Source organism: Numida meleagris, chromosome 5 (assembly GCF_002078875.1).
Source record: "Numida meleagris isolate 19003 breed g44 Domestic line chromosome 5, NumMel1.0, whole genome shotgun sequence".
NCBI classification, from domain to species: domain Eukaryota; kingdom Metazoa; phylum Chordata; class Aves; order Galliformes; family Numididae; genus Numida; species Numida meleagris.
Genome location: NC_034413.1, coordinates 19,271,666 through 19,295,147, shown reverse-complemented (window position 1 = coordinate 19,295,147; position 23,482 = coordinate 19,271,666). Strand labels below are relative to the sequence as shown.

General features: G+C 39.3%; 1 protein-coding gene across 6 annotated transcripts; it reads right to left on the bottom strand.

Annotated features, from left to right (window-relative positions):
* HELLS (helicase, lymphoid specific) lies at positions 931–22,626 on the bottom strand. Of its 6 annotated transcripts, none has more exons than XM_021398291.1 (22): positions 22,590–22,626; positions 22,012–22,127; positions 19,213–19,335; positions 17,981–18,040; positions 17,091–17,127; positions 16,934–16,998; positions 16,426–16,467; positions 15,809–16,033; positions 14,346–14,528; positions 13,915–14,058; positions 13,136–13,332; positions 12,327–12,423; positions 11,262–11,423; positions 10,637–10,779; positions 9,409–9,547; positions 8,059–8,142; positions 7,847–7,966; positions 6,440–6,556; positions 5,658–5,817; positions 2,486–2,582; positions 2,194–2,270; positions 931–1,399 (listed from the first exon to the last, which is right to left on the bottom strand). In XM_021398291.1, the coding sequence occupies exons 2-22, from the start codon at positions 22,108–22,110 to the stop codon at positions 1,302–1,304; spliced, it is 2,469 nt and encodes an 822-aa protein (XP_021253966.1). In that variant the 5' UTR covers positions 22,111–22,127; positions 22,590–22,626; the 3' UTR covers positions 931–1,301. The 6 variants fall into 6 exon arrangements, with proteins under 6 accessions (XP_021253966.1, XP_021253962.1, XP_021253965.1 ...); XM_021398287.1 differs by lacking the exon at positions 22,590–22,626 and adding an exon at positions 22,427–22,493; XM_021398290.1 differs by lacking the exon at positions 22,590–22,626 and adding an exon at positions 22,285–22,426.

The following is a 23,482-nucleotide window of genomic DNA, read 5'->3' as shown; positions in this document are numbered from 1 at the left end:
TACATTCAGGAGCATTAGGCTCCACTATAGCAGCAAATGCAAAACTTTCATTGCTTTCACCTTCTGAAAGTAGGCTAAAAAAAAAAGTAGCCGCAGCTCTACAGAGGAAGTCTGTCAGAATAACATATTACTAAACAGTGACTCTAATTCACTAATGATACCCTCAGCATTAATGCTAGTTTATGCATTTTTAGGAAGAATCTGAAGCAAGACAAGGCTTTCAGTAGGCAAAGGTCAAAGCCAGTCTACTCATTAACATAGTTTTTTATTTATCCATACTTTTGTAAGAGAACAGGGGTCTGCTACTAATATAAAACAACTTTCTCTAATTCAGGGTAATAAACTGCTCGAAGGACAGCAAGAATTTCTTACCTGCAAGGAAGTAACACTCCTTTGGCACTGAACCTGTTTTTATATGGAAGGTATCTTCTCCAAATTTTCATAAAGTGACTAAATTATATACTTCACCTGCTTGGTTATCTTCTTCCACTTCCATCATTTGTGGAATAAAACCAAGCTTCCTGCTGATTTGGATTTTGCACAATTTATCTATTTTTCTGCACCCACTGCACTCTCCAACTCTCTTCCCATAAAGTACTCCCTGATCTTCCAAACACACGCACAGAATTTTCCATTTTCCCTTTCCAGTCCCCGCAGCTCCCCCTCTGTGATTAAAGGGATGCTTTGGCTGTGCAAGCTGACAAGCCAGTCACTAGAGAACTGGCATGTACACCAGAAAAGGATAGTTTGGGATTTCTTTTATATGTGTGAAATTGGCTAATGGGTTTCACGAGTACAGAAAGAATAACGGACATCATGCAAGCTGCACTTATTTAAAAACCTCTGCCAAAAAATCCTTAAGACAAACCAAACATTTATTTATCAAAATAATTTGCAGAAATTACAAAAAAAAAAAACAACAACAGAAGCTACACAGTTCTTCACAACATGTTCTTTCCCTTCCCAATAAAACCATATTCAACACCATATAAAAAAGTGTTCTAGGACTTCCACAGGAAGATTTCACACAACTCGGCCAGTTTTTACCACTGAACACAGAAGCTAGCTGAAAACGTGAAATGCTCATTTTCTTAATACTTTATCGTAGGCTAACAAAGCTACAAACATGAACCCACCAAACGTGACACTTCAGAACACGTTAAAATTCACTGAAAGAACCGAGGGATTTGAAAAATGGCCGTAAGGAGTTAGCATGAAGGATCAGTACACGTAATGACTGAAATCAGGTCTCTTACAGATGTCACATGTTCATCCTGTAAGACTACAGGCCATCTGCACATTTAAAAGACACATTCTGCATTGGAACCGGATGATTCTTCTAGGACCTTGAAGACACCCATTTTTTCCTTTTTAATTGTTTCAGAAGTTTTCATTTGATCTAGAACAAAAAAACCCACAACAGAGATAGGTGAATTGTCTGCAACCTTTCTTTACAAGTAGAGCAATGCACAGTGAGAAGTTCTATGCACTCTTCTTTCATTTGGATTTGGAAAACAAGTTTATTAATATCATTCTGCTACTTCATAAACAGTCAGCAACTAAAGTTTGTGCTTGAAAATATTTTTCAGTTGTATGCTTTAAGAAAAAACTCCACCACCTATGGCTAAATACAGTGGGAAATGAGCAGTTTTAATATCTTTCTGAAGCAGTCATATCTTCCACAGAAGGAAACAGAATGCAAGAAACCATTTAGTGAAGTTCCTGTGAGAAGTTAGTTATATTCTTTTCTAAAATGCCATGGTCTAGGCTTTCGTAACGCTTGCAATCATAGGTATTTGCTGGAAGTGCAACATAATTTAAAAAAGTACTGTCAAACAACATTTTGAATTACTATTTTCCAACTGGTTTGCTGAAATAATTCTTTTCTGAGGATGATTTATGTTTTGACCAATTACAGCAACTTGCAGGAAAAGCTGCTTTGCAGAACATCTGGCTTTCCTTCACAGTATGCTCAGAGCACACAGTGCATGAATGAAGTTCTCTGGAATACTTTTGTTTAAATCATCTTTAACAGATCCTATTGGCAATGTCAGCAAAGGGCTAAATGCATATCTTCACATATACAATACAGTCATAGGGAAGTGAAGCCACAACAGTTTTCTACATAGAAAATTCATTAAAAAATAGGAATTTACTGTCCAACATAGAAGACAGATGAGAATTTTGACTTACCAATAAGATCGCTTCTATCCAAGAGTAACTCAAGATCTTTATCGCTGATTACTTTTTCTTTAGATCCTTTAACCTCTCTGTTGGGGAAGAAATGATCTTTCGTAATACAAATAAAACCATGTAAAAGTTAATGTAGCACAGAACTCAGTATTCGACGTAGCAGAATCCCTAGGACATTCTTTTCACTCCTAAGATCAACATAACACTTTGTAAGAGAAGAGAGCTATTGACAGCTACTTGCAAGCTGTGACTTATAAAATTACGGTAAAAAAAAAAGTTCAAGTCTGCATACCTCTCATAGTCTCTGGATTTCAGCAATTCTATTAATTCCTGAGGGTCCAGGCAGCTCTTTGATTGTGCTAAACCAGATTTACCACCTTTAAACTGATCTGCAGAGAGGAGAAATTTTAAGGAGAGACTTTAAGTAGAGACAGAAGCAATAAATCCTTTGAATTGTTATACCAATGCGGGATGCTTAGATGGAATAAATCTCTTGCGCATCAAAGCCAACGGTATGTTCAATTGTTTCAGTCCTCAGGTAAAACACACCTTAAGTTAATAGGCTAACCAGTCAAAAACATTAATGGTGCATGAGAAGTTTACATGCAGGCCTTCCATCTTCTAGCTACAGTATACTGAAGAACTGATTGAAACACCAATTCAACATGCACACGCACATACAGAGCAGAAAAGCTATTAGTTCTACTTACAGTAAAAAGATTGCAAATAAAGTTAGATGGTGGATGCTGAAGTTTGTTCCCTTTGTAATGTAAGCTGGTTGAAACAAAGTAAGCAGCATTAACCGCTATAAGACAGGAAATATATGAAAGATACGTGGTTTCATTGTAGAAAATCCCTCCGTTTAATGGAATAGACAGACAACAAAATAATACACCAAACATGGGTTGATTTCTCAAAAAAGATTAAGCTTACACCTAATATGCACACAAGTCTGGATGCCAGCACAAATATCCAGAAATTATACAAGAGTGTTACCTAACTAAATCTAAGCATGGCTGAAGCCAAATTCAGTCTGTACACTGCAAGAGAACGTGCAGCCCCTACTGTTCTGTGCTAAGCTTCCTCAGTTTTTATTAATACATGTACCCACTTAATTAGCAAGTCCTCGTCATACCCTTTCAGTATCAGAACTCCTCCCTACTCATTTCCTCATCTCCCTCTCTATTCTCCTGTCTGTTTCTCTGTCAAGTGCAAATCAGATGCAAGCACCAGTGAGGTCTGGGCTACAGGAGTCTCTTCCCCATTAGGAACTGCTTCTGTGATACAAAGGACTTGGGTCAGGTCATGCACTGTTAGCGATACAGACTCTCCCTTTTACTCATTTGGAGTTTTCAGAGTTTCACAAGCCACGTGGCTTTGAATTATTGACGTAGAGATCTTGGGCTATAATAGTAACAGAAAAATAAGAGACCCTCATCAAGCACATGATGTAAGTAAGAGCTTATGTGCATCACTTCGTATTAGTCTGACAGTTACTAATTTAAATTAAGAGCTGTGCTGTTTCTCGTATAGTTTCCTACGCAATAAAACAGAAAGAAAAGACAGAACAAGCAATGTGGCGCTGAGCTCAACCAAAAGCATGGCTTTGCAATATACTACAATTCTTACGGTTTATACTTGTATTGTATACACCCTACATCAGACACTACACCAAAAGGCTCAACTTCAACATGTCTGATTTACGATATCCCTTCCTCATCCACTCATCAAATTTTCTGATACTTTAATGTATCACCTTTATAATTATAGAACATGCCCAAAGGCTCCTACAGGGATACCCCAACTTAAGCTGCAAGATTTAGGTAGGCTTCGCTAATAATTAGCGAGATAAATACCCAACTTACTGCAAAAGTAAAGACATGACCCTTGCCAGTCAGCTTCTTTCCTGTACAGTGCCTAGTCCTAGTTCCCACTGCTACTTTAATATGTGGCAGTCAACTAAATGTATTTTGTGGGCTGACCTTGCCACTCTGGACTCATCTTCAGGCTAGATAACAATTGAATAATTATAATTTAGGTAAGAAAAAATGTTTTATCAATAGCTTCTCTAGCAAATGTCAGATGGCAGCCCTGGAAATAACCCCAAGCCAGCAATGAGAAAAGGACTAAAGCTAGGACTATGGAACTACCAAATGAAGATTAGCCAACGTCATCCAAACCCACAGGCAGTCCACAGCTTAGGCATGACAAGCAGCACGCTGGGCAGTAGACAGTTACAGATGTGGTTTTTCAGGCCCTTTATGCTCTCCCAAAAGTGCATTGTTTTGTTCATTTGTTATTTGTCCTTAGAATACTAAGAGAAGTTCTTAAATTTGACAGCTTAATATATGGCTAATTACTGTCAGAAGTTGCAAGAATTATATTTTTTTCAAACAAGCTCAGCATTTGGAAAATGCTATACTGAGCTGGCGTCCAAATATGGCACACAGAAAAAGCAACTGAAAGATTCCTATAGCACCTAAACAATAGAAATTTACTCCAAAAAGAGAAGACTCATCTCAATCATTTTCTAAAGACATTTGAGCACTAACAGCTAGGTGAGCAAGAACACGGGAATCCCCATTGTTCTGCACACAATAAATAAAAAATTAAAAAAAGAAATCAAAGACTGTTGTTCCATTCAGCACTGGCTAATTTCTCCAAAACAGGACTTACTCTATTGTCATTACAACAGATTATTCTTAAATTTAGGAAGACAGATGCAGACAGCATTGCTGAAGTTTTCTACTGTCATTTTACACCTTCAAGATTTGCAGTTTCACTTACGTTCAGCAGGAATTTCCACATTTCTATGGACTCTGCTTATTTTACCGGTTTTAATTGAAGGCTTGCTATTCAAGCAAGTTTGCCAGCATAGCTGGAAAACCTATTGATAAGCTTCGCACAATGAAAGGTGGGCATGCTGCTTCAAATGAAGAACACTATTATAAGCTAAACTGCAAGCAATATGCCAATTTTGTCCGCTTTTCCATTTATAATCTGGATCATTTAATTTGAATTAGTATGACAGTCAACTCGTACATTTATCACCAGCCTAGACATTTTCCATCTTGGAAGTCTAAAACATTTGGGTTGAACAAACTACCATCTTCCAAACAAGCTGGGAACAAGCCTCAGACTTGTACTCCCTTATCTGTTTTTACTTCTAGTTATTCCAGGCAGGCTCGCTGTCCCATCTCCCCTATTTTTTCCTTACCTATCAGTTGTAAGATGGTAGCCCCAGAAAGAGTAGAAGCAGGAGAAGTGCTTTCCCTTGACTTGTTATCAACAATGCGTCTAAGAACACATTCTAGAGAGCGATACTATATGGCCACTTGTTGGAAGGATAAAGCTATTCACGCTTAAGAAAAAATACTGTTGAGTCTCACAAAATGCCGTGGAGATCTGTTGAGGTTTAAGAAACAACACATGATCACATAAAGTCAGAAGAGAAAGATACTAACTTTTGTGGATAATCAGCTTTTCTAGCTTCCTCTTGGCAGCAGCTCTCTCCACAATCTTCTGGTCAATTGTATTTGCTGTCACAAGGCGGTAAACAACCACTGGTTTTGTCTGGCCAATTCTGTGACACCTGTCTTGGGCCTGCAAGTCTGACTGGGGATTCTGAGTAGACAAGGAAGCGAAATTAGACACATTAACTTTTTTTTTTTTAAATGCTTTCCCCAGGCAGCATTTCCAGTCAGTGAGCTCTGAGAGTCATATCAGGAGCAAACAGAGCAGGGCAGTGATGGTATAATAGAACTCTACACCCATTTGCTGTTAAACTTCTCCATGCCAAGTTCTGCTGTTGTAGCTGCACAGCCAGAGTAACCCAACTAGCTTGACTGCCTCTGATCTATATGATGCCCTTTCCAACAGATTGACATTCTGTATCAAAAGTTTAGTAGAGATTGTTGCTACATTCAAGTAAACAATACACTGAAAGACAGAAGTGCATCTACAATAGTATCAGAAAAAAAAATCTTACTTTTGGTATAACACAGGGACAAACATGATGGTTTTGCAAACCAGCTCTACCATTGCGCTCAGTAAGCTAAGACATTTTCAAATTAGGCTGTATATTTAATATATAACATGTTTGCATACACAGATTATGTTGTCATCATGTAACAACACTTCATTAAAGTAACAGAAGTGGAGGACACCATAAAAGCATACTAAACACAAAAGCTACAGTGAAAAGCATTTTATGACACATTGTAAGGTAAACAGTCTGTCGACCTACCCAGTCACTATCGTATATGATAACTGTATCTGCTGCAGTTAAGTTAATGCCCAGGCCTCCAGCTCTCGTACTCACTAAGAATAGGAATACTTCAGGGTCATTATTAAATTGATGCATCTGGAAGAGAATTCAACTATTAAAAACAGCAGGTGGATCGAACACAACGTAGTCAATATTTTATTTTAAGCTCGACCTATGTCTGGAATTTAAAAAGATGAATGAAGAGTATCACGTATGGTGTCAGAGATCAAAATAAAGCTTTTATAGAAACCGCATCCGGGGCAGGACAAGACCAAGAAGTAAAGCAACTATTTTCTAACCTGCTGATTCTATTAAGTGAGCTATCCAACACAGAACAGAGATGACTATAGTGACATAGTCTCAGTTACGTTTATCCCCACGTAATCTACCATTCAGGGATACTTTATTCCCCAAGGTGAGCATAGCCCAAGCTGGTAGAGCCTAAAAATATTTCCACTTCCTGACAAAAGCAGTAATCTAAAATTCTGATGCCATCTTGACTTTTACTTCCAGCTCCCTCCTTTACCTCCTCCTCTTTTCAAAACTAAGAATAACTTTCTTGTCTGCTACTTGGCATCTAGACTGCTTTCATGTCAAGATTCTCCTAAGTGTCAGTACAGCTCCTGTCAGGTCTTACAACAGCAGTCAAATCTGTTCTCTCATTCTGCACCCACAACACACTGTGGTAGGCACTGAAACCAGGAATGGAGAGGAAAAGAAACAAACTGGATGCCCTTGAAAGCTTGATGCATTTATCCTTTGCTCCCATAGTTTTCTTGAGTCACACGCACAAAATCAGAGGTTGGAAGAGACCTCTGGGAATCATCTAGTTCAACCCCCCCGCTAAAGCAGGTTCCCTAGCATAGGTTTGCAGGAAAATATCCAGGTGGGTCTTGAGTATCTCCATATAAAGGAGACTGCACAACCCCCCTAGGCAGCCTATTCCAGAGCTATGTCACCCTCACTCACTGCATGCAGCATGAACGCAATGGGAAACTAATCAAGCCAAGATATTCTTCTACGCTGAGATTCCCCTTAGCTTTCAAATCACTTTGCAGAGTGCAGAAGCTGACCTCCATGTGAGGTCTCAAAAGAGCATTGCTTTCTTCCTTTAAAGGCATCCTTTGCTGAATACATGTTACTAAATGCAGTAACGTTCTAACTCACCTCCTTATTCCCAGAGATTATTCATTCTTAGCTGAGCTATACATAACCTACTGGGAGTTTTCACTAGAGAGGAATAAGGTTCTGCTTGCTTAAGCAGCAGCAAGAATGTTAGATGTCTTTTGCCCATTAAAGACTAAATGTTGGTTCAAGTCTTATCCCAACGTCACAGTAACAGACAGAATTCAGTGTCAAATTTAAAGGGTATGTACTTGTACTTACATTTTCTTCTCTGTCTGAGTAGGACATAGACCCATCCAATCGGCTAAACTTGAAGCCTCTCAAATAACAGTAATCCATCAAAATGTCAAGCATCATAGTCATTTGTGAGAACAACAAGACCTACATAACGAGGGAGATTCCTTAGTAACATTTTTGGTCATGAGGAGACAACTATGTAAAAAAAAAAAAAAAAAAAAGCAGAATATGCTTACCTTATGTCCTCTCTTTTTCAATTCTGGAAGCATTCGGTCCAAGAGAAGAAACTTGCCTGAGTTCTTCACTAGATCTTCATCAACCTTAAAAAAAAAAAAAAAGGCAGAAGAGGTGGCTGCATATTAGAAGAAGGGACATCAAGAAAAGATTTTCACCACTCAGAAACACCAGCAAAAGCTGACTGGAAGTTTTTAACTGAAACAAGCTTTTACATCTTTTTAAGTAAAAACTGTGAAAATTAGTGTTGCTTCCAGTGTTACAAAGTTTAATCATTTAAATCATGATCAAATTAAATCAACCACCTCCATTTTATATGCCCAAATCATTTTGGGAAAATGAATTGGCTTCCAACCCATTTCCGGAAGAAGAAACCTTCATAATTTATTTATTTATTTTTATAATTTTCACATGGAAAAGCACTACTGTTTCTTTCCCAGCTTCTACCATTGGTAATTAATGCACAAGTTCCACCTGCTGGAGACAAGGAAGCAAGAGCTGAACAAATTGCAGGTACTAGGTTCTGCAACTAAGTGTAAAGCTACCTGCATTTTTAAATTTCATTTAATTCTTACAGGTTAGCATTAGGTTATCTGCTTTTATGCATTGATTTTGCATCGATAAACTTTGATGGTCTTTTCCCCCACGCTGCAGCCAAATCTGTTATCACACACTAAGCAGGAACTATGACCACACATGGCCGCAAACCTACACTTAGACCATGCAAGCAACTCCAGGTTGGTCAAGATTCTTTCAACTCAGATTACTTAATACTTTCCTGTATTATCAATTGCTTTGTCTAGATAAAACTACCAAATGGCCTCTGTGATCTATTTACCTTTTAATTTTTCCCCTTTTGAGAGGCAGATAGGATGCTGTATCCTAAGCAGACAATCCGGTTGTAGTTATCAGTCCTGGAACACTTCACTCTCCAAAACTACCACCACACCTTTTGTAACGTGTACAGTTTACACCACGAATAGTTCATCAACATGAGCGTTTTTAGTTCTGAAAATAAGGTTTTTCAAGGAGAGCTTAAGGGGATCCTAAAGCAGCTCAACTAAATGGAAGGCAGTATAATTTCAGTTCAGTAACCTGGCTTCCGGAAGATGAACACCTCCATAACGTAGAATAAAGACCACAGGAAACTAAAAGGAGACAGAGACTGAACTACTCTCTGCAACTACAGCTGCATGAAGCAGCAAATGATGATTCACTCACACTGCTGAAATTCAGTGGGGAGGCATACATAAATACAATGAGAAAGGTCATTCTTCACTGCTGGCTGTTCATAATCCATTGCTTCTAGACACCTAGAACATTTTCCTTCATAATCTTTTTAAAATATGTACCTTGAATTGCTGTGTAGCAGGGTCCAATGGGTATTCTATAAGATAGGGATGATTACAGCATTTCCTTAGTAACATCATAATATTCTGTAGTTTAAGGTTCACTTCCGAATCCATGGGCATGCTCACTTCTACCACTGGCCTTGAAAAGATGTCATCTTATTAGTACAGAAATGTCACTGTGTGTTACAGTCGTAGCAAAAAAAAAAAAAGATATCAAGCAATGGGTTCACATGTTGCATCAAACATCCTCTAAATCTCTCACAGTTAATAAAGACATTATCAGACAAAGCTTCTTTTAGTGCAAGACTTGGCACTGAAGGCATACGTTTGTCATTACTGGTTTAAAATATAAAAGGGCCCTAAGCAGGAATCAGAAATGGAAGAAAAACAACTTGTGCACATTATCCAGCAGGAAAGGAAATAGAAACAAGCCCCTTTTGGAACATGTGTTTGTATCTCCTGCATAACAAAAGAAAGTATTCCAAAATCAGTTCTCACCCTATCCTATTTCAGGCACATGTACACATTGCAGGATTCTACCACAAATGCAGCTATTTAGCTCTTCCGCACCTATGAGCTATATCCAACATAAGGGATCCAGGTGTGACATAAAACCAACAAAAGCATACATTTAAGTATCAGTTCTTCCAGCGTACATTGGACTAAAATCTAGCAAAATAAACGCGATTCAATCCTGAAACTTAAGCTCAATCCTGGCTTTCTTACACTCAAAAGACTTTAATTTAAAGCTACCGATAGACCACGTCAAACTCAGGACTTGTCAGCTATCTCAAATCCTGGCTCTTGATTCTCATCATAATCACCAGTAAGTATTGGTGACAATACATGTAACCAAAACTGTAAGAACCATGCTAGCCATTTGGGTTCCAGGTCTCATCTTAAACCTATTTATTTTTGAAAATCAAACAAGGAAACCACTTTCCCTTTTGCTCCAGTCTAAGCCTGAACTTTGCTCCAAGTATTCCTGAGAAACTCTGCAAAAACACAGGAGTCAATTGTAATTAGCACACCAGGACTATTCCATGTCCTGTCTTTGAGCCAGTGAAAGATACAGCTACAAACATAACTGAACACTGTAGTCAAAAGGTTCACTGTAACTTTGCAAAGCTTGCAAACTCTAGAAAAAAAAACGTATAAGCAAAGCTTTGGAGGCAAATTAAAAGGGAGATACTCAGTATAATAAAAGATATTCTTTTATGGCAGGCACCTGTCTTTTACTACTTCCTCTTGCGTTCTGTTGATCAGCTTTTCCAAGTCATCAGGTGAACCATTATGTTCTTCACAATAATCAACCAGTTTTCGACTACGGCGTTTCGGTCGGCCTGTTGGACTCAATTCAACTACTTCTTCCTGTAGGAAATAAGGCAGCAGATAGGCCTCTGAATTTTAAACTATGCTCATCCAAGAATTCTCAATCCTGAAAAGAGGTTTCAGCAATATGCCCCATCAATATGCGCATAAGATTCAGGGCTGTAAATTTTACTAAGTAGAAAGAGAGGCCCAAATGTAAATGGTAGGTTTTGAGAGCTTGTGCTTGAGTTTTTAGAAAGCTGCATTTATACTTCACTGACTTGACAGCAGAAACTATGAGTTCAAGGAAAACTGTTGTTTTGTTTTTTTTTTCTGTTAAGCTACAAGTAACCAAGAACATACTAACACACTTACATTACCAGTTCTGAGGCCATTCACATTAACAAGTAACAAAAGAATCAGACTCAAAAGATAACAAAAAAAGGTTTTTAGTTACACTAGTAATGAAGCAATGTCAGTGGGGTTTTGCTTACCAACTATAAACAGGTAAGCACATTCCCGACACCCAGATCGGTAGATACCTCATTATTTCCAAGCAGTTTCCTAATGGTGCGATTTACAATGGCAGTATAGAATGTTTCTTGCTTCTTTGCTAGGGGTGCATACACCACAACTTCTCGTTTAGGAGGAACCTCAAGAGCAACATCAGATTTCAGTCTTCTCAGTAGAAAAGGTGTCAGAATCTGAAATGTTGAAAAGTTGTGCTATTATCAGAGCTCTCAGCAGGGCTGGTTAAAAAAAAAACACATCTACCAATAAAATGTTATTTTGACAACTTAAACTAAAGGACTTAATCTGTAGAGCTTTATATTTCATTTTCTAATAGTGACAGCTACCCCAAAACTTCTACGCACATACTGGTCATACATGTGTTCAAAAAGATCCACATCTATAGACTTTCTAAAAATAGTGAAATCTTTAATAAGGGTGCAGTAGTAACTACATTACAGGCCTTTCAAATCATTTTCATTAATTCAAAGTAATTTCACTATGAAAAAGCTCACATTGTTTATTTCTTAAGTCAAATTATTCCAGGCTACCCCTAAACCTTTAACCGATATAAAAAAAAACTGTCATCAATTACATCCAGGAAATAGAAACTGCATCTCCCACCATCATCTTACAAGGGAGAAATAATAGTTTTGTAAGCACTTACTTTTCTTCCTCTTAAAAAGAAAGACTTTCAGTGTTAGTTTAGTTTTGCCTTTGAAGACAGGCAAATCATAAAACTAATTTGTCAAAAGGTTTTCTGTTCAACACCTTGGAGTCACATAAATTGCCTCAAAGTTACCTTTCCACAAGAACAATATACCAAACAAATCTTTAGGCAAACCAAACCAAACTAATGCAATTAAGTTTAATTAAATTCAGTTCAATTCCAAAAACTAAAATGAAACATTATCAATAGTATATCATTCCTTTCAGCAGTTATAAATGCTGCAAATAGAGGAGAAAAAAATCTAGGAAAGTCTGGAAGTGCCATTATAACAATCCCACACCCATAAGTAGTCTCTACTAACAAGATTTTGGCAAACGTCAGAAATAAATCATGAAAAAAAAACAATATAAAGAATCAAAGTGAAAACCTGATGCAGCATATGCAAGATGTTTTGCTCCTTTTCTTTAGCAATAATATCTTCAGCAGTTTCTGTAATGCTGGTGATATCAAACCACGATTCAAAGCTACAAAAACAAAGCAAAAAAAAAAAAAAGGAATAGCTTTCTTCATGGCTATTACTCTTCTTCATTGTGTAACTTTGCTGTTTTTCCTCCTACTTGATGATTTAGTAAAAACAAATACTACTATCTATCACATACAGAGGATGAAAAGGTATGTTTCTGAAACATACTTGTCAGTTTGGATGCTTAAGTTTTTAAAAGTGATCAATAAAAATATTTGTCTAAATTAGAATATTCACTATGCTCTGTTATTTTCAATACAGTCTATATTATTTTCCAAGTTTAGTCGAATTCAAGACTGTTTTGGCAATGTTCCTGACCTCCCCATGCTGCTCCAGAAAAGCATGAGTCTCCCGTGGGTCTCACATCTGCTTGTCTCACACAGCTGTCTCCAGCAGCTCACACAATCTCGAGTAGTCCCAAAGCCTTATGGTTAGACAGCCATCTCCCTTGCCTTCCCCAGCGCCCATCATGTTTTAGTTCAGATTTGAGTTTCTACTATCAACAGGAACTGACAATTACTTCTTTCCTTTCCAAAACTACAAGTGTGAAGGCAATACACATTTCAAAGTCTTTATCATCAGATAATTATATCAAATTACAACTGTAACATCAAAGAGCTCTTTAAATGCTGATAAAAGTTTAATAATTAAAGAGTCAGACTAATGCTCACAGAACAAAGGAGGGAAGTTTTTACTTCCAAACTGCAACCTACCTTTTCAAATCATCAAAAACATCTGGCAACAGGAAGTTAAGCAATGACCAAAGCTCTGCCAAGTTGTTTTGCAAGGGGGTACCAGTCAACAGCAGTTTGTTGTCTGCATTAAACCGTTTCAGTTCTCTGATAAGACGACAGTTCATATTTTTAATCCTATGACCTTCATCTACTATTAGATACTTCCAGAAGCAGCTCTACAAAAGTAGAAAGGACATTTCAGTAAAAAAAATCTTAGCTTACTCCATCAAAATGTGCCAGTGAACAGTGTTTGGTGTTGTTTCCCATTTTGCCAGACTTGAACAGCAGAATCCAAACAATTAATGCTTCACAGTGACCACATATAGGAAGCTTTGGTGATTACAGTGAAATTACTACGAGCTCTCAATGCCAAAATAACCATTCCAATATTAAAATCACAATATTTCTACATTAAGTACAACTTTTTTCCGAGTCTCTACTCTCCGGCATCTACACAGAGGTAATAAAAGGAAGCTGAGATAAGTAAATTGCAGCTGTAAATGCTGTAATTATCTGCTTACTTCACGTTTTGGATAGCATTCTATTTGAAGAATTTCTTAAGCATAAAACAATCTGTACTCACTGATGAAACAGATGATGGCAGAACTGAATGCCAACACAGCCACTACAGTATGACACTCACTAAACAGGCAGCATGCAGGGCTTTTTTTTGTTTTGTTAAATCTATATTCAAAAGCATTGCCGTTATTGATGAGACATTCCACCTATCATCAATTTTTTTGTGAGAAAATAGGTACCTGCAAGGCATTTCTGTCTCGCATTGCAATTTCAAAGGAAGTAATAACCACAGGATGGATTTTCAGTGATCCTTGTCGCCCATGAATTTTACGAACCAGTTTACGACGTTCCTGCTGAGCTCCATGATACAGCATTAGCGGAATCTGAAGGAATTAAGACTTAGAAATCAGCTGAATTAAGGTCATTTAAAGCTGTAAGACTAAACAGAGATGGTAGAGGTAATTAACTTGCTTATAAGGTGGCTGTAAATACATAGCAAGCCACGACATAGTTTGTAGTAACTACATAAACAACCACAATTAAACTGATGTTCCATATAAAGTCTCATGGCAAAGAATTACAGTGAGGATTCAGAAATTTGCTCTTTTAGATCCAAGTAAAAAAAGTCTTAAAAAAAAAAAAACGGAAGAAAAACCTCCGTTTCTCTTACCTCTGGAGTAAATCTCTTGAATTCAGACATCCAGTTTGGAAGAGTAGACAAAGGACCACAAACTAAGAAGGGACCAGGGACTCCTCGCTCCACCATCAGTGCTATTGTTGCAATACACTGGATTGTCTTTCCCAACCCCATCTCATCAGCTAAAATGCCATTGATACCATTTTCCCAAAGCATCTGCATGCACAAAGAAAGACACAAAAGCGTAGAATAACCATCAAGTCTTAGGAATAATAGACATTTGTAGGAACGTAGCACCAGTGGAAATTCTCTACTAGGCACATCAGACGAGTAAAATTTCTCTACTATAAGAATAAATACAAGCATCCTGTAAACCTATATATTAAAGTCAGGATTTATGTGCTTTGAGTCTACTAAATGCCTGATTAGGAGGCAAAAAAAAAAAAAACCCAACAAAAAAAACCAACAACCACCACCACCACCCACAACAGAACAGTTTTATCTTTCTAAGCAGCTTCTACATGAACGTTTTCAGCATAGCAGAGTATCTGACCAATGCAGCCAGCTGCTTTTGCAGAAGTTTTGTGCAAACACTGCCTATTTTGAAAACTGAAAGAGCAACCTCTCACAACAGAATACAAAGGAAGACATAGAAGTGCCCTTTAGCTGTTCTATCTACTATTCATGAAGAAAGTTGTAAGTGAAGGTCCAACAGTGGAAGCTGTTTATTCCTCCAGACTGGTTAGTCTAGTGGCAGTCACTTGTGAGATGAGTCAAAGCCTATTAGAACAGGATACAGATGCTTGTTGTAGAAATTAAAAAAAAAACAACAAAAAACTAGGAGAAATATGAAATCAGCAGCAGAAAGTTAGTTCTGTCTTGATCTGATGATAAAAAAGCAAAGTTGTCCTCATTTGGCTTGCAAAGAAAAGCTGGGAGAAAATAAATTCATGGGCATTTTTTTTAATTGCAAGTTTCTCCTGCTTTTGATTTCAAATATTAAAGAGAAAACATTTTAAAAACATTATGTCAATACTACTAGTTAATTGTTCAAAATGCAGAGAGAACTGAAAACTGTCATTCGTGTCAGGCCTGCAAGGCAGTAGAGTTCTAAAGATCTATGGTCTACATACTCATGTCCCTGACAGAGAAAAAACAGCAAGATCGCCCCTTAAGTTAATTATGAATAGACTTTCATAAAGCACTTCAAAGGAGAGGCTGAAAAAGCAGTTGAGTTGGACAAGAAAATAGTCGGAGAACACAAAAAAATAAAGCCTAATAAAGTCTTTACAAACTCAAATATCCTCCCCACCCCTGAAATTCATATTTGCAGAATTAACAACTTTTTGTAACACCAGATTCTCTCATCATCAAAAAAACCAGAAGCTTTCCTTCTTCAACTTCCCTGTATCAACTATAAGCAGACATATCTTTTCTCTTCCCCTCTGTTTCAGTGCCCAGTCAGAACAGATGCAGTTTTGTAAATTGTTCCATACCCTTAGCCACTCCATGCCTTCCACTTGGTACCACCTCATTACACCTCCAGTAAAAATCTTTGGCTGCTGAAAAGGCACTGGCTGTCCATTAAATTTCCGCACTGGATCAAGGAATTGCTTGGCACTGTGTCGTACGGCTTGACACAATCTATCCTTAATGACGCTATTTGAGTCCCCATTTTTCTGCAGGTCTTCTGGACACAGGTTGTCAGCAGAGCTTTCATCCTATAGAGGAAAGTTAAGGAACACATGACAAGCAGCATGTGTTAATAAAGCCCAGCTAAGACATACTTCTACCAAGTGCTAAAACTTTGGTAAATCTGTGCCAGCCAGTTATTGTGTACTGAAGCTAGACAACCCCCGACACAAAGATTTATTTTGAGTAACTGTCAACTGAAGAGTAGAATGTATTTTAATGACTGATATCACCGCAAAAGCAGATGTATCCATGCAAAATTTCACTGCTTGATAGACAGTATTCTTTGCTACTTTGGAGCAGTGACAGCTCAGGACTTCAACAGCTAGTACAGATTTATTTATGGGAAAAATTCACAAAGCCCTCCCTCCCTCCTTTTGGGCTCAACATGTTTAAACTGTAGTAATATGTGCCAGCGTACCTGATTTTCCACTTTACTTTTTTTTGCCACTGATAAGATTTCCTGGAAAAGAACAAAAAACCTTATACATCCGTGCTTTTGAATCTGAAAGGCTACTATAATTTGTATTCCAGAAGATCTTTTAATTCAAGAAACTGGACATACTTTAAGCAAATTTCCACACATCATAATTGATCACATCATTGACTCTAAACAAGGCCACGCATCAGCAAACACATTTCAATTACAAGAGGTAACTGGAAATTCAGTTGGAAGATGTATTCTTTTCTCATCTTGCCTCTCCAAAGATTTTAAGTATTTTGATTCTGTAGGTCTGCTTGTTAAGTAGATCTTTGCTAAAATAATGTAATATGTTACTTTGTGAGACTACTGTTGGCTGTTAGTCAATCTTGATGACAATGTATAAGCACGCACTGCAACAAAATACTGGTGTCACACAGTAATTGTCACATCACTTAAAATTTGTGCTACAAGAGTTCAAATAAGTCCATTTACAGAGATGGCCTACCTCTTTGGACATAATTTCCGAGATGTTGTATGTTCCGTCATCTCTCCCTCTCTTCTTTTTTGCAGCTATAACATAAGATTTGAGTTTATACAACACATTAAATGTTGAAGAAACTAAAAACACCGGTACTGACAAAAGACGAAGTCTAATATGTTACCTGATTTCTCATCTTTTCCATCAGCTGGATTTTGACCCTAGAAAATAAACATAGGAAGAGTTTCATAATCTAACTATCATGACACAAATGAGAAGAATATGTCATCGGACTCAAACCATTGTCTTTGAAAGATTTTTTAAGCACATTTACTATTATGCAGTTTATTAAAAAAGTAGCAGAAGCAGCTAAGCACCAGTCTTTTTCATCCTTGTTTTCGTATGCCAGCACCGAGGCTCTTGGTTGAATAATTTAAGCAATCATTGCTTAACAAAATACCAGCCTTTGAGACAAATCCATACCATTTCCTTGAATAAAAATGAGTCAAAAACATCTTACTAAGACAGTCTACACTACATGATTTTTTAAGCACAGTCTTCAGAACAGTTTTACCACGGCAAAAAAAACATGGTATAACAGAATCATGGAATCACCTGGGTTGGAAAAGACCTCTAAAATCATCTAGTCCAAGAAACTAAACAACATCTAAACGTTTCTTGAGCACTTCCTGGGACGGCGATTCCATCCCTGGGCAGCCAATTCCAGCTGGAATTCCACTCTCTTGGGAGAACAATTATTTCCCATTGTCCAACCTGAATCTCCCCTGGTGTAGCTTGAGGCCATTCCCTCTAGTCCTATCACTAGTGATGCAGAGAAGAGGTCGACCCCCACCTTACCACAACAGGACAGGCTCCAGTACTGACCTTCTTTTTTTCCTGCAAAATCATTTAATAAATCTTCTGTTTTCAAAAGTTTCTATAAATAGACATACCTGCAAGTTAAATACTGCGCAAGTCAAACTTCTTTACCTTGACTAGGTGATCAAAATTGATATGGCAGTTTGACAGACTTTAATTACAGAAGAGTTACACAAAATAGCTAGCTAATCTTACCTTGGCAGATTTTAACATCATCTCCCTCTTTTTTTCTAACTTCTCTTTCCTCTTCTGTTCCTAAAAGACAGAAATATTTCTTAAACTTAAATAGCATCTACAAGAGAACTATCCATTATAGAAATAACAGATACAAATTACACATTTTAAACATTGTCAAACACAGTAATTTATAAGGACTCCAAAGATTCCCAATTGCAAACTCCTTAAAGAGATTGCATTAACTACATTAAATATTCAATGTATGCATCTCCTCTTCAACTTTTACATGTTATCACTTGTGTTCATTGTGGAAGAGAAAACAATGCAAGTATCCTAAAATGCTTTTAAGGAAGAATTGCTTTCATATCTTGATGAATCTAAGATTTTTTTCATGCCATCTACAATTTTTACTTGCTGAAAGCAAAAGGAGCCTGGAAAAAAAAGAAGATATAGAACCTTGGTAATTATCAGATGAAGTAACATAAATTTTAATATTATATAAGGCATTCTACCAATGCAGTAATGATGAATTCGAGCTGACAGTGACGGCAGAAGCAAGAGAATTATTTCAGAAAGGAGGTTTCAGCAGCTTGTCAATGCCACTTTTCTGAGCAGGACATTAATCTGAATCTTCTCCTGAGATTCTTCCTTTCTCTCAAGCTCAAACTCTCACAAGTTTGTACATACAGGGACAGTTAATAAAGTCAAGAAAAAGACAAGTGTGAACTTCGCAGCCCATAGATAAAAAGAATGAAAACATCAACTCATTTTGTTTGGGAACAGCTTAGTATCAGATCACTGTAATTTATACATTTGTCCTGGAAACAAGCCTCATCCTCTGCTATCAGTGACAACACAAATAGGCCACATAACTCCCATTTGTCAATTCTTTGCACCTTTTATCCTCCTTCCAGGTTTTCTAGCTTCCTTAAAACTTTATTTCTTATTTGAAATACCAATTTTCTCTTCCTATTCATCAGGCTAACAGAAGAAATTTAAATACATCAGAGCTACCCTTTACAATGTGATTATATCTCACCACTTTCCAGTCTGATTTATCTATGTATTTTAAGGACAAACTCTGAAGATTATGTAAAGCACCACTTCACCCTTGGGCAGTACCTTTCACAGATTTACATGTCGTTATCACAAGTCTAACAGTATTTTTACTTTAGTTCAAAATGCTAGGTGGCAAAAAAAACCAAACAGCTCATCTTAAGAATCCCAACTGTAGACAAGAGTATGCCTACCTCCAGTTGCTGCTGCTCCATTTTGGTTAGCAAGAACTTGGAATAGATGTTGCTTTTTTCAAGCAGGTGTTGAAGCCTCTTATAGCGCATTTCACTTGACTCCCTGTCCCAAGCACTGCGAGCCTGTTCAACACAGAGACACCAAAATGCTTCAAATGTAATGCTTTTAAGACAATGAAGGATTCTTTTACAGGATAATTACAATCGTCTCATACATACACAAGCATTCTCTTTCGGTCATTATACATCCACAATCTGTGGGTGTGTCAGTCCACATCTCCCTTTCCACAAAGTGCTCAGAGATTAGTGTAATTGAGGGTTGGATTCACTCCCATATGTAAACAGAGCTCTGAGTATATCTGCTTCCAGTGCAGTAGCACAAAGCATTCAAGGGCTTAAAGGCGTCTAATTTCTAATTTACAGATTTAGAGTAAAAAGGCCATTCAAGTTTATTCACAGCTCGCAAAATCTGGGATAAGAAAAAATAACTTTGCAAAACTCACCAAACTGTTTCCCAAACCACCTGCACAAAGGTACAGTTTTTCTATTATCAGCAAGCTATTTAAACAGTCTAATCACTAATGTCTAAACCATTAATGCCTAATTTAGAGTGGCTAAGTGAATTTCCAGCATGAAAACAGTAACTTATTTTGCTTTGCTTTCAAAATTCACGTGCTTGAACTGCCACTCTCTTTTTAAAGTGGCACCGGGTGAATTTATTCCATACTGCAATTAGAAGCCTGCAAGACATCTTTAAAACCGAGGTCAAGACTTCCGCGGAAAAGTAAAAAGCATTCACCCAAAACTGCTTGTTAGATTGAGATATCAAACACATGAAAATGTCTAAATTAGCATCTCCAAGAGAAACCAAAGGACAGGCAAGCAGCAGAGCTTCACGAGATCCTTATCTATGCCACAGCCTTCAGAAGGAACACTGGGGGAAGGGCACACTAGGACACAAAAACAAGGGAATTTTCTGGAACTAACTGGACTAACAAGTAATCTATTTACCGATATTAGCTGACTGATGGGATAAACTGCAAGGCAAAAAAGTTGTCTGGTAGCATGTCTATCTGCTAGAAATCTCACCATTATTTTCCACAAACGGTACTCCAAATCACTAAGAAGCTATCACCCTGCTCTTTAACGAGAGGAAGATCTATTTCCATGTGTCATTTGGGGGTTAGATGGCTTTCCTGTGATTCTCCATAAAGTTTTTATTTGCTTCTGCTCTTCCTCCTTCAGATGGAAAGTACACGAGCCCAGGAGGGCCAACCCTTGATGGCAAGGTCAAGAGATAACATAAATGAAACTAAGCTACTTCATTCAGTGAATTGTCATCACTCATTTTTTGCTGGAGTGGAATAGTTTATTCCCACTAATTAATCCCTTTGATGGATTTTTCCCTTGAGCAACTTCAAGGGAAAAATAGAAAACTCAAAGATGACAAGCAGTAATTAACTCTTACGATTTCTCCACAGTAGGCATCACTATGTCCTTTGACTCAATCCCAAGCAACAACAAGGCTGGTTTCATATCCATTATACTGACTAGGCCAAATACTTGATGCTCACTTTTCATCACTCTACATTCTCACATATTTACATAGCGGTATTCTACTGTCAGCCCACAGAAAGAAGAAGTGGCTCCTTTGCTGCACTGCACAAGTCACGTGGCAAGGGGTCCACAGAATTGACAGGCAAAGAAACCCCAAAAAATCCAGAACCTGAAGAACACCAGTTGCCCCCCAAGATATAAGTATGCCAGGGATTAACAACAGGAGCAAATTCCGCTGGTCCAGCATGCCCCAAGAGCACAGTGAAGGCATGGCAGAAGCACACAGGAGCATCGACCAATACTCCTCCTAAAGGTAAACACTGCAGAACCTTAAGAAATTGAAAGAACAGTGATAAATCAAGCACCACCACCACCACGCTGAAATAAAACGGAAACAAACAGCATCATCTCATTACAGCTTTGTTACAGAAGTGGCTTTTCCCAATACTTCCCGTGCAATGAGATATGCTCACTACACTTGACATTGCTCCTTACCTTCCAAAAACACTGCTGCCAAATCTTTAGTTTCAAGTCTGATTAAGGAATACCTGAGGAAAACCTCAGGTAGATTCTAATCATCAGCTATTGCTTGCAAGAAAAAAAAAAGGCTGAGCTCTCTGGGAGAATAGAGTAATACTACAAAAATCACATAGTGCTGCAGCTTAAAAATATACCTTATAAATAAGCAGCTTTCCTTAATGAAAAGAGAAAGAGGAGTTGAAATCAGTTCCAGGCCTCAGAAATTGTATTTATTCTGTCCCTAAAATAACATTTCAAGTTTAAACAATCCTGGATACAAAGCTAGGTGGTTAGAAAAGAGCAAAATGAGAATACTGAGAGACGGAAAAGATTCCTCAGGCTTTTGGAGTAACAGGACGAGCCTTAGAGGACAACTCCCAAAACAGCACTCTGGAAGAGCACTCTTTCATGCTTATGTTTTTTTGTTCCTGGAACACAACACCATGTATTTCTGACACTAACACCTCGATGACTTGCACCCGCAGCCCTGAAGCACCACGCCTCTCCAGAACACCCTTAATATCAGCATTTGGAAACACAGCAAGAGGAAAACGAAACACAGGAATGGTTATGCCACGCAAGTTGGGGACGTGAAACTCTTCAGGAAACATCCCTGTTTCCCCAAGGCAAGAGCCGAGCAGAACACTCAGGCCGGTGCCAGCGCACTCCCCGGCAGCGGCACGAACCCCTCCGTGCCCCGCGGCCGCCCGGGCCCCCCCTCACCTTCTCCAGCATCTGCCGCTCTTTCTCCAGCCCCGCCGCCTCCAGCTGCTCCTCCTCGGCCAGCATGGCCGGCGTGATCACCACCTCTTGCTCCCCCATCTCGGCTCCCGGCGGCTCTGCAACGACCACACGCGCGGTTACCCCCGGGCCCGGCCCGCCACTCGCTCCCGCCCGCGGCCCGGCGCTCACCGCCGCCGCTCGCCACGTTCTGGGCCGGCATGGCGGCGCGCGGCACACGGCACACGGCGCGGCACACAGCCGCCACGCGCCTACCGCCTATCCCGCGCGCAGCCACCGCCGAGCTCCAGCGCGGGCCGCCCGCCGCCACGCGCCACCCGCCTCGCGAGACCAAAAACCGCGCGCTGCCCGAGCCTCGCGAGAGGAGGTGTCTGTCTCGCGAGACGGCTCAGCCCACCCTTGCCGGGCTCGAACGGAAGCTGTTTTGGGTCCCGGCAAGCGACGCCCATTTCCCCGCCCCATTCTGGGGACCGTGGGGTGTGTGGGAGGCGGGCTTCGTCGTCCCGTTTCCCGCCGACCCAAGAGGGGCGGCCCCGGCACCCGTGGTTGTGGATCCGCACCTGCAGAGTGTGGGCACAGCCATCAGTCCAAGGGCCGTGAGTGCTTCTGTGCCACGAGAGGGCAGAGGAGCGCTTAAGAGTTGAAGGACGGCTGGAATCACTCGAGTGAGGGGAAGACGCCTTTCCCAAAACATTGCCTGTGTTAAATATTTCTAGTGCTGAGAACGCAAACACTTCAGCTTGACCCCAGTAACACCAGCTGTCAAAATAATCCCGGGCTTGTATCATCACCTCAGGTCCATACAAATAGCCACACGAGTAATTTCTTGCACCTGCCTGTCCAGTGGGTCGCTGCTTTAAACTACACATCATGGGGGCAAGGGCTCCTGGCTCTAAAAAGAGACCTGGGGAGGGAGAGCGGGGGGGGGAAGCGGCAGAAGGACAAACGAATCTGGTAACAGCCGAGGTGGATGGCATTCCTCTCATTCCCAGAACCTCAGAGGCCGGTTCTGGATGTTGTAACGTGGTTTATGGAAAAGCAATTCTGTTTTGCAACGCATAGTTTGGAGGCTGGCACGGCGTGGTTCTGCATCCATGTGTGGGAAAGTTAGTAGGGAAGAATGTTACTAACCCCCCAATAAAGTTATTTTATTGTCGTTGTGGTAACAAAATGTTGCCTTTTTCATGATTCTGTCACCGAAAACTGGAGACAAGAAACTTCTTAACACCAATGTAGCATTAAGAAGCAGGCACTCCGTTACTGCACCGCCGGATGCACGGGGGATAGCTCCACCTATCGTTTATGCCTTGCTTTCAGATTGTAGCTTTGCGTGTATGCTTAACCTATACATACGCGTTATATTTCTAAGAACAATCACACGTAATCATATTGTTTCCGATACGTTCTTTGCATACTTCTCCACCCCTCCACGCTTGTGTGTTAGGTGCCCTGA